At 39.3% G+C, this 12,330-nt stretch overlaps 1 protein-coding gene across 1 annotated transcript in view; it reads left to right on the top strand.

Moving 5' to 3' along the window:
• The window catches only part of LOC146330985 (dihydropyridine-sensitive L-type skeletal muscle calcium channel subunit alpha-1-like), a 137,089-nt gene that overhangs the window by 57,875 nt on the left and 66,884 nt on the right, over positions 1-12,330 (top strand). The window contains exons 20-27 of the mRNA XM_084725882.1: positions 113-219; positions 845-932; positions 1,026-1,133; positions 1,225-1,277; positions 4,982-5,128; positions 5,326-5,527; positions 6,736-6,894; positions 7,927-8,037. Coding sequence (XP_084582008.1) covers positions 113-219; positions 845-932; positions 1,026-1,133; positions 1,225-1,277; positions 4,982-5,128; positions 5,326-5,527; positions 6,736-6,894; positions 7,927-8,037 — 975 coding nt within the window. The remainder of the gene's footprint in view (positions 1-112; positions 220-844; positions 933-1,025; positions 1,134-1,224; positions 1,278-4,981; positions 5,129-5,325; positions 5,528-6,735; positions 6,895-7,926; positions 8,038-12,330) is intronic.

Here is a 12,330-nt window from a genome sequence, read left to right as displayed (position 1 = left end):
AATAATTTTTGGGTCGTAATTCTGTTGTTTGATTCTAATCTATATGTTATATCAGCAGCAGGAACAGCAGGTTCTTTCTACAGTTGTGTTCATAATAAGTATTCTTTTATAGATGACCACGTATGGTGCCATCCTTCACAAAGGGTCTTTCTGCCGGAACTCCTTCAACATCTTGGATCTTCTGGTGGTCAGTGTGTCTCTCCTCTCCATGGGCATGGAGTAAGTGGAATCTCAACTCTGTCTCTTATGTGAAGGTTTCACGTCTTTATTTTGTTGACTCCTGGATTTGATGAACTCCATCACGCCTGTTATGTCTATGGTCTAGAACCAAAGAAAGGCCAACTGCACAGTCTATAAAAACCTTTAAAGATTAGCAAGACAATGAACTCAAGTTCACTAATCAAACCCTGAAATTCCTCAACAAAAACAATCTGAGCTCCTAAACTGAAAAACAAGGGTAAAAAAGTTCATCAGAACCAGAAAAGTTCTTCTCACTGCTACCAAACTTCTTATAGATCCTCCATATTCACAGTGTATTATAAATATATGTAGTGTATTTACAAATGAGCAGAATTTTGAACTAATTTACTTATTTGTGTCAAGAACGTCAACGCTGTGAAACAATCAGAAAATAATATTGTATTTCACCAGCTTTCTGTTATCAGCTCTGACTCATCTGATCACCCACAGCTGCTCACTGTCTCTCTTTGTGTCCTCCGTTCTGCACACAGGAAAAAGAGATCAGTCACATCTAAACAAACACACTATTAGAGGAAATGATACACTGCCACAGAGTAAAGGCATATATGAGTTGATGTGGTGTGCCTGTGTTTGTATCATGTAGATCCAGTGCCATCTCAGTGGTGAAGATTCTCAGGGTGTTAAGGGTACTGCGGCCCCTGAGGGCCATCAACAGAGCCAAGGGACTCAAGGTATGAGATGTGAGTGAATACACTTAACAGTTTAAAAGCTGACCTCATACTGATTTGATTCATCATCTCTCTGTAATATCTCTGTCTTTGCAGCATGTGGTCCAGTGTGTGTTTGTTGCTGTCAAGACCATTGGAAATATTGTCCTGGTCACCATGCTGCTGGACTTCATGTTTGCCTGCATCGGAGTCCAGCTTTTCAAAGTAAGAAGAGAAGGAAATCAAATGAATGAATGTCTGTTGTTCAGTACTCTGTTTGGTCGTGTAAATAAACTTTGTCTGTCTGCCATCACAGGGCAAGTTCTACGCCTGCACAGATCCTGACAAAATGACTGAGGAAACGTGCAAGTAAGGACTCTGTTATGATTATAAGAACAGTGCTGCTTAGGGGTGCAAGAGATCAAAAAAACTCATGGTTCGGATGGTATCACGGTTTTGAGTCATAGTTCGGATCATTTTTCAGATCAGCAAAAAAGAAAAATGGGATTAGGGTTAAATTACTTTAAAAATGCACTTGTCTTTGATCTTTGTCTGTCTGTAATTATCACCATAGTTATGTAATGATATAATAATGATAATCGTAATAATATTAAAAACTTATACAGTGCTGTACTATGTATATACTATACATATATTAGATCATTATACACTGTACAGTATAATACACAACTACACTCTGTAGTCTGGCTCAACGTCCCGCCTACAGCACAGCACATCTGATTGGTTAGAAGTCATGATCAATCAGCAGACACACTGTGTCACAGACAGAGCTGCACCGGTGAGCAGAGAGGAGGAGGATCCGTTTCTTTGGTGATAGCATAGTTACATCAGTGAAAAAAGTTATGGTCTGGATTTCACTCAAGGCGATGTGACACTGCAGTCAAGCCAGCCTTCACTTCCAAAAACACGGTCAATCTAGCCCTCACTTTTTTTGTTGTGCACATATATACTAGGCATTATGGTAAGGCAACATTAAGGATGGATTTCAATAAAAGTAAACTTCTTTTGGGCGTGATCTCACATCTATTAAATCTGCCTGTCGGTGTGTATATGAATCAATTAATTAATTCTTTAATCAATTCATCTATTAATTATTTAAGCAAAACAATAAAAAAAAGAAATACAATCATGCAGTTAATATGAAAGTATTTCCATTATCCAATCGATTTAAAATTAAAAGGAAACTACTTCAATGCAGATTGATAGTACACCACCTCAGAGTGGCTCTCACACAATTTCAGGGAAGTCTGATGTAGATTTTTAAAATTAAAGCCCTAAGAAAAGTCCAATATCTTCAGAAAAGAAGGATTTTCAAGAGTGGATTTCTGGATGGATATATACTCTATATCCAGAAGTTATGGATATATAGTATATATCCATGACTTTTAAAACACTGTTCTTAAAGAAATCAATGATATACTTGGTCGAACAATAAATATTTCCCCCTTATCATGCATTCTTGGTATACATAATCCTCCAAATATTCTTCCAAATCCACTGAAACTCCTGAAAATCATTCTTTTCTGTGCTAGAAGATATGTTTTACTGAAGTGGGTGTCAGAGGAACCTCCTAGTATCACTCAGTGGATAAAAAGTGTGTTAGTATCCATACCATTAGAAGCATTCAGCTTTTATTTAAGAGAGGAACCTTTTCAGCTTTAGAGAGTATGGAGTCCTTTCATAGCTTATTTGGGACCTGATTGTTTACAAACGATAAATGCAGGGCTCTGTGGTCTGGCATGGAAACAGTAGATGTATCACTTTAAATGCAGTGTGTCCTGACTGTGTCTGTACATTCCTGTAATGTTTTTCTTTACCTTTTTTCCTTGCTTGTTTTTATATTTACTGTCATTGGTTTAACTTATCTGTCAGATCTGTAAATGACTGTAAACCTGTCAATGTTAATGAAAAAAGTACATCTCATAAATGAATACAAAATTACAGTACAATTACAGACGAGCTGTCATGCACACAATATCAGTGAAAGCAAGTGAACGAATCCATGTAGGAAGAATAAATACGATCAGAAAAAGAAGCAGATTCTGAATGCGAAGACAGAATGATGCTAAGAAAACACTGTAAAGCAATGAGAACATGATCTTGCAGTACCATTATTAAAAATTGCTAAACTGGGACTAAAACTAGAATATCTGTCTAATTTAGCAGCAAAAACAGGAAATATATGACATCTTAGATGGCTTTAATTTTGAAAGTCTACATCAGACTTCCCTGAAATTGTCTGACACTCTGAGGTGGTGTACTATGTACTATCATTCTGAATCATAATTGGTCTGTGGAAACAGGCAGTTTCCTTTTAATATCAATCTGAATTTAGGTAGAAATGCTGAAAATATTGGACTTTTCTCAGGGCTTTTATTTTGAAAGTCTACATCAGACTTCCCTGAAATTGTCTGAGAGACACCCTGAGGTGGTGTACTATCATTCTGAATCATAATTGGTCTGTGGAAACAAGCAGATTCCTTTTAATATCAGTCTGAATTTAGGTAAAATGCTGAAAATATTGAGATGATGTGTAGATGTGAGATCGCGTCCAAAAGAAGTGTACTTTTATTTTGAAATCAGTCCTCAATGCTCTCTTACCGTAATGTCTTGCATATATGCGCACCACAAAACAAGTGGGGGCTAGATTGACTGTGTTTTTCAATGTGGAGGCTGGCTTGACTGCAGTGATGTGACAGCTTTTAAATCAGTCGCTCTTCACAGAGATGCGCTGCACACAGCGGCATCTGTCCTGTCTTTTCAATGCAACTCTGCATTTAGATTTCAGGTATTATAACGTATACAAAAATAACAGTGACAGTAAAACTATGATGCTCACATGTGGTCCGCGGATCACACGTGTGCCAAACCGTAGAGGGTGATCCGTACGGAACACGGTTCAACTGCAATCCGTTGCACCCCTAGTGCTGCCGCATAATGCTTCTCAAGACCTCTTTGTTTTTAATATCTGGAAAGCTCTATGCTCTGCCTCTGTGCAATTTGTCAATTTTCTGTGTGAAATTCAAATGCAAAAGTAATTCAAAGAGATTTCAACTTGGAAAAATCTGTGGGGTGAAGTGAAGACATATACAGTATATGTTATAGAATTGTTTAATCCTTGTTTTTCTGGATCCTGATAAACATGCAGCCACAAACACTACAGCTGCTCCAGCTGCAGTGTTTGCTGCTCCAGCTGTAGTGCTAACCCTAACCCTAACCCTAACCCATCTGTTAAAGACAATCTGGCAGCTGCAATCCTATCCTGTTGATTTGTCATGTGACCATCCTGGCTGTTCTTTTTGTTTACAGTCTTGCTGCAGACAGTAATATAAGGGCTGTCAGGAGACATCATATACATATAAACTAGTGGAACTGGGTACACGTGGTAGCTCAGTTGGTGGAGTGTGCCCATGTACAGAGGCTGTGAGTCCTCTGCAGCAGCCTTGGGTCCGACTCCGGCCTGTGGCCCTTTGCTGCGTGTCTTTCCCCCACTCTCTCTTCCCATTTCTTGTCATATCTTCAGCTGTCCTATCAATTAAAGGCATGAAAAGCCTCCAAAATATGTGATTCTGTTTAAGCCTTTTTAGTGGAGTTGAAACTATACCTAGTCCTCATCCACTTCATGTATTACAGTCCAGGGTTGGTTCCATAGAAGGACAGCTGTGAAGCACAAGAGGAGACGTTCCACACAAAAACAAACTTTGAGAACACACAGTGATGAGATTCATGCTGAATCTGAAGGGTTTTCAAATGTTTTGTTTCAGTTTTACAAGAGAGAAAAATTAAAAAGGTGAGGACTAATTGGTTGGTTTGACAAATGAACAGACAGACTGATTCCCATGCAGTGAGTGAGACAGAATGTGTCTCACTGCTGCTAGCTGCAGGAACAAGACACCTCATTATTTCATAATGTGCTAGTATCAGTTGTAGCCAATTTTAGCCTGATGAAGTCATTTTAATTGTAGTTATACATCTCACATCACCTGCCTGTCTGTCTGTCTGTCTGTCTGTATGTCTATCTGTCTGTCCGTCCCTCCCTGTCTGTGGGTCAGAGGCTGGTATATAAGGTACCAGGAAGGAGCACTTCATGAGTTGGAGGTCCATAAGAGGGAATGGACCAACGCAGAACTCAACTTCGACAACATCCTCAATGGCATGCTGGCTCTCTTCACCATCTCCACCTTTGAAGGATGGCCTAAGTGAGTCATGATCTGCTCTCTGCCCATTCTGTCATTGTTTCTAGTAATGTCAGCATTGACAGCTTCAATGTCAGTAATGTTCATTCAGCCACTGTATATGTAATTTATTCAGCAGTATGGAATGTAGCCTTTTTTCTGTCTGTATACTTTGTGTGTGGATTTGTGTATGACTTGTTTTATTGTGTGTGCATATGCAGGATACTGTATAAAGCCATTGATTCAAACTTAGAGGATAAAGGCCCAGTGTACAACAACAGAGTGGCCATCTCAATCTTCTTCATCATCTACCTCATCCTCATCGCCTTCTTCATGATGAATATATTTGTGGGCTTCGTCATCGTCACCTTCCAGGAGCAAGGAGAACAGGAGTACAAGAACTGTGAGCTAGACAAAAATCAAGTACGTTCAAAACTTCTCTTTGCCTGCCTTCCCTCTGAGCAGAGGCCACACTAGAGAGAATGAAATGGTTAAAAAATGGTTAAAGTGCACACATTTTACTCAAGTATCAATGACAGTGGGCCCAGATACAGACAGATGATTTGTTGTTAGGGACTTGGGTCTGACTTAAAGGGATAGTTCAACCTGAAACTTGAAAGTTAAGACCTGAAGCTTTTTGTGACATGTGTGACTTACTCCCACCACTGTTATTTAATTAATATACCAGATGTACAACAGCTGTAAATGAATGTGTGTGTGTGTGTGTGGGGGGGGGGGGGTTCTATATGCATGCAGAACAATAAATTCATACTTTATCCAAAACACAGCTGGATGAAATGCTGTATCATCCAATGGATTTACTTTCAGCAGTGGGCTGTGACAAAAAGTGCTCCTCACTGAAGAAAGATGTCAAAATCAAAGCCATGTTTTTAGCCTGAATCTTTGTGTGTATGCACACTGTCTGAACTGGGTGTGTGTGGTGTGACAGTATGTCAAGGGCATGTCAGAACGTTAGGAGACTTGGATTACACCAGATGAGCAGTATGGAGGCATTTTATGTTATTTTTTCCAGTTGTTTTTAATGTTTGAAAACTGGTCACCATTCACTTTCATTGGTTGTGAGATTCTGTGACAGTCTGCACAACTTGCAGTGTTGTGCAGACTAACAAAATAAACCTGACCCTCAATCTGCATGATGTTGAGTGGATAATGACTGAATTTTCATTTTTGGGTGAACTATCCCTTTAATATATCAACAGATAATGCCCTTTTGCATGTCTGTACATTGATATTTTACCAGATATATGTCTATTTACTACTTTACACAATGGGACCACTGCTCAATGCTGCCACCTTGTGATCAAAGTCTGCAATAACAAGTGAGTGTGTGACTGCACTTACACTCTGCTTCACCTCTTATTCATTTTTAAAGGATGTTACACTCCAAAGAAAGCAGGGTTCACCTGAATTAACACGTAATTAATTCTGAGAGCTAAAAAGAAAAGAAATGAATGAATTAATGAAAAATGAATGGAAAATCATGTCTGATTTACCACCCAGTCACACAACATGGTCTTTTGTTGCAACCACAAAAAAACACCATTCTGATTTATCATGTTTACTTTCTGTAAGCACTGCATTTACACCCATTTTCTTTTTAACCCCTCCAGCGCCAGTGTGTGCAGTATGCTCTTAAGGCCCGTCCACTGCGATGTTATATACCCAAGAACCCATACCAGTATCAGGTGTGGTACATTGTCACCTCTTGCTACTTTGAGTACCTTATGTTCCTCCTCATCATGCTCAACACCATGTGTCTGGGAATGCAGGTATGAACACAACACACATCACATACATTTAACACACTCTTTATATATCTGTCTGTTATTGTTATGGTAAAGAACAAAAATCGTCAGATCTGTGGGAGTGAGGGTCAGCATGCATGACTTTTTGATGCTACCACCAGTGATATCATTCACAAAGGTGTGCTTGAAGGTTTGTACCGGTAAACTCAGAACATTTAAGCCCTGTTCACACAGAACGTGTATCACCTGAGGACCTCTAGTCATTTTTAATAATTGCAGAGGTTGTCTGTGATCTTAATCCTTTGAGAATCTGCCATGTCTGTAATTTGTAGTGGACAAATTCCACCACCAATAAGCAACCATATGTCACCAAACATGGAAATCATGATGACATTAGTCCTGCACAAACTGTAACCTCACTGATTAGGGGTTGAAATTTTTGTTTTCAGTTGCCTGACAATTGAACACGGATGTAATTTGATGGTGGTTCATAATATGTTGACCTGCATTCAGCCGCTGTGCCGTAAGATTGATTTGACATTCATAATGAGTGATGATGACAGAGTTTGGCTGCAAATGTGTGTGTAGAAAGTGTATCATTATTTTATTATTATCATAATATTATTAGAAACAGTCACTAACTTGGAACTTGGCCTACTCCTGCAGGGTGTCTGATTGAACTTAACCTTTATGATCCCAAGAATGAGAGATAACAGATGAATGACAAGTTGAATATGAAGTTGTATGTGGTTGTTCTGGGCTACACACAATAAAACAGCAAAATAAAAAGTTTAACAGTTTGTTCACAGCTGTTCCTCTTCAGCTCTGTGACACACGTGATCATTGAGAAGTGCTACTTGACATTTTGTCAGACAGAATAGAACAGAATAGAATAGAATAGAATAAAACAGAACAAAATAGAATAGAAAAGACTTTATTGTCTAGCAGGAAATTTGTTTTTGGCCTTATCCATTAAATGTGAATACAAACATGTCGACACATCTAAGTGCAATCAGTCTGTTTCATTGTATGTTATTGCACCTGTCTCACCCACAGCACTGTAACCAGTCAGACCATGTTACTCACCTGTCTGACATGTTGAATGTGATCTTCACTGTGCTCTTCACTGTGGAGATGATCCTTAAACTCATGGCCTTCAAAGCCAAGGTGAGTCAATATTCAACCTGTTATTACATTTTCAGATGAGTCACATAAGAACTGACTGTGATTAAAGGAGAAGTGTGTGATTTCCAGTGGCATCTAACGTTCAAACCTTAGATTGCAACTAAGAGGATTTACCCCGACACCGCCCCTCTCTCACCAAGAGTACGGTGGCCGTCAGCAGACAAAATGGCGAGTGAAAGTTATCTCACAACAAACTACAATTATGTGTGTAGGATGAATTACCTGTCCAGCAGAAAACAGGCAACCTCGGCGTCACTGTGAAAACATTTGTCCTCCATCAGCGATTTCCATCGTGTAAATGCTATGCCGATGTTGATTCGTGTTTTTGCCGTTTCCTGTCATGTTTGTGTTTTCTTTCTTCGCGTCTCCACTTCTTGGATGACGGGGATTCACTGTCCGCTGCTTTTTGTTCTGGTACAGTGTATGTATGATCCTCCATTTGTCAAAACTGTGCCAGTCAAGGTTCACAACGCTAAATGGTCTGCCAGTAATCCCCCGCGTCTATCCTCCCCGTCTACTTCCGTGTTTACGCTGCGGCGTCTACGTAGGGTCGCCATGGGCTTCCCAAGACTCACTGTTAGTGCAGTTTGTCCGCTCTGCGCTGCCATAGATGGCGCAGGATGATGATCACCGTAAGTCGACCCGACAGTATGTAACTATAAATGGCTATTTCTAAAGTAACGGGAACATATAGATTATGAGTTTACGTTGATTGATAATAATAAATAACATACTTATATATAATATAATATATCTCATTTATGTACATACATTCCTGTAATTATTACACACTGGTCCTTTAAGTGAGAGTAAATTCACTAAAAAGGAAAAAGAAGAACATACATTCCTTCTTACATTCCATTATATCCATTATATACAAAGTTACAGTGAGAACAAAACAAAACACACACACACAACTTTCAGGAGTCATTCAGGCCACATACACATGCAGACGTTTCTAGTATGCCTCTTTTCACACAGAAGTATATATGAATGTTCATGTGTGCTCCTAATCATTATCCCCTCCAGATGTAAGTTTGCAATCATTTGGGTGTGTGTGTGTGTGTGTGCAAATTCAAGGAGCTTGTCCACAACTAATCTCTAATACTACTGGACCAGTAAGCCTAATGTTCTTGTGCTCTGTCAGGACTGTCTGGGGACGGACCTTTATGACAATTTTTGAAAAACCTTGAGAAAACTTTTTTATGGCTCCACGCGAGCAACAGCCATGTGGTCATGTTTTCAGGCCAAAAAAAAACAAAATTATGCACAAATATTTAATAGAATAAAATGATGAGGTGATGACATGTCATACCCAAAAGGTCAAAGGCCAGCTTCACTGTGACATCATAATGTTGAGCTCTCAATCAGCCCACTGTCCTCCCCTGTAAGAATAGTCTCTAAGTGAAGACAGCATGTTTCTACTTGGGAATTATTCACAAAATCACACATATTTTGCCAAAAAAAAAAAAAAAAAAAAGAACAATGCGTACCATTTATTAAATTCCTTCAAAGATATGGGTCAATATAGTGAAACGTTTCTGTAGGAGCCATGAATGAGATTGAAGGGATTTTTCTATGTGTGTTGGTTTAAATATTGGTGTTTGTTATTGTTTAGGTTTGCGTGATCCTATTGATGACAGAATATGTAGGTCAAGTGGATATGGCAAGGCAAGGCAATTTTATTTATATAGCACCATTCATACACAAGGCAATTCAAGGTGCTTTACAGAACTTGAAAATGCATTAAATTAGAAACAATAAAAGAACATTAAAATTGCATTTGAGATAATTAAAAACAAAAGCTAAAAGCAGGACAATAAATAGTTTAAAACATTACAGAAATGCATATAAAGAAAGAAGCAAACATAAAACAAAAGCGACAGCAGACAGATATAAAAACAATAGCTACAGATTATCCTAAAAATATGTAACGTATCCACTTCACTGGTAGGCTGCAGTAAACAGTAATGTTTTAAGACCTGATTTAAATAAGCCGACAGTTTCAGCTGACCTCAGGTGTTCTGGAAGTTTGTCCACAGGTGGGGAGCACAGAAACTAAAGGCTGCTTCACCTTGTTTGGTTCTGATCCTGGGAACACTGAGTAAACCTGTTCCAGATGATCTGAGGGGTCTTGGTGCTTCATAACGTATAAGCAAATCAGAGATATATTTAGGCCCGAGACCATTTAGTGCTTTGTAGACAAGTAACAAGATTTTAAAGTCTATCCTTTGACACACGGGCGGGGTCATCAAGTTAATATAGGCACCTGCTCACCTCCTTTGTGCGTGTGTGGCTAGAGTGAGAGAGGGTGAGCGGGGTTGCCATATTTTTTGTTGACCGCTATTTCCTTTGATCACTGTGATCATTTTGATTATGAGTTTGTGCACGGTATCATAAGTTGATTATTCTTTTTCGTTAATAAAAGGTTAAATGTATTTTCCGTATCTCAGTGATTTTTTTTCCGTTAAGCGCGTCACACAAAGTGGTAGGCCCGGCCTCAGCCTCTCAGCGACTCTTTGTTCTTTGAAGTCGCTACATTTTTGTCAACAAAAAAAGGCATTCAAAGGAAAGCGTCATCGGACAGCGCAACGGATCAAGGGATCAAGAGGACGAAAAGAGGAAGAGGATTAAATCACATAAACATCGGAGATAAAATACGGAGGTAGGCGCTGGCTGTTATACAGATTTGGAGACGCTGACAAAGCAAACTACAGCCAGGTAAGCTCACCTGTGGATGTGCGCATGAAGCTGTGTATTAATGGAAGAAATGCAGCTTGCCTATTGACTGCTGTTTGTTCATTGGGAACGATTGCTTTATTAAATGAGGATTGAATCCGAAGGTGCATCGGCCTCATCATTATTGCGTTACATCCTGCTGCGGAATTTATCTCCATGCTGTGAATGTGTGAATCTCTGCTCTGTTGCTCTGAAGTTGCTGCTGCTCTGTTGCTTTGTGGGTGATGATTATTGGATGAATATCCTTTCCTTCTGTGGGTGTGGTTGAAATGCACAAACAATATATTGAAAAAACTGAAAAGGAAATCAATGAAGGAAAACGAGTCAAATAAACGGTGCTGTTGCAAGTTTTGAAACAGATGCGTTTTTAAAGGCACAAACTACGGTGGCCGACAAGTGCAAACGCGCTGCATATACAGACAGGCGCTACAAATACAGAAACGCGCTGCATATAAGAAAACAGATGCAAAAGGAAATCGCTGCAAATACAGAAACGCGCTGCATAAACAGAAATGTGCTGCAAATACAGAAACGCGCTGCATAAACAGAAACGTGCTGCAAATACAGAAACGCGCTGCATATAGGAAAACAGATGCAAAAGGAAATCGCTGCAAATACAGAAACGCGCTGCATATAGGAAAACAGATGCAAAACGAAAACGCCGCAAATACAGAAACGCGCTGCAAATGAGAAAACAAATGCAAAAAGAAAACGCCGCATATACAGAAACGCGCTGCAAATGAGAAAACAAATGCAAAACGAAAACGCCGCATATACAGTCACACAACGGAAGTGCTCCAGGCCTCTAGGGGCAGTGCTGAGCTTTCCCCGAGAGACAGACAACGGACGAATCAACCTGCGGAGGAGAGGAATAGGCCTACGTGAGAAGTAGAAAGTTATTGGTGAGAGGAAAATTGGAGGCGGGAGAGGCAAAAAATCTGAAAATGTAAATCCGACAAACAAACAAAAATGTAAAAATGTAAATCAGCTGCACTTTCTTAATACAGTAAAAGATGAGGGCCACATGTGGAAAAAAGAAAGAAAGAAAAAAAAAAAGAATACGGACTTTTTCATGTAGCCTCTCCCACCTCCAATTTTCCTCTCACCAATAACCTTCTACTTCTCACATTTTTTTTTTGTTTAAAAAACAGTTACGGGATGTTTATTCTTCATAATTACGTTTCCCCTTTCGGGATTTTTTTTATTTTATTTTATTTTTTTTTTAAACAAACTTTATTGTCATGTTGAAGACATACAAGGAAACATGACATTATATAAGCAACATGACAACACTCATACATAAAACAACAGTAAAGTACAGGGAGTGCATAATACATAACAGACAGGATTTTATCTAGTAATATGTGCCATAATATTTTCACGTAGGCCTATTCCTCTCCTCCGCAGGTTGATTCGTCCGTTGTCTGTCTCTCGGGGGAAAGCTCAGCACTGCCCCTAGAGGCCTGGAGCACTTCCGTTGTGTGACTGTATATGCGGCGTTTTCGTTTTGCATTTGTTTTCTCATTTGCAGCGCGT

The sequence above is a fragment of the Lutjanus erythropterus genome, chromosome 2, assembly GCF_056507025.1.
Source record: "Lutjanus erythropterus isolate fLutEry1 chromosome 2, fLutEry1.hap2, whole genome shotgun sequence".
Taxonomy (NCBI): Eukaryota; Metazoa; Chordata; class Actinopteri; order Lutjaniformes; family Lutjanidae; genus Lutjanus; species Lutjanus erythropterus.
The sequence above is the reverse complement of the archived record's forward strand: the minus strand, read 5'-3'. Positions and strand labels throughout refer to the sequence as shown.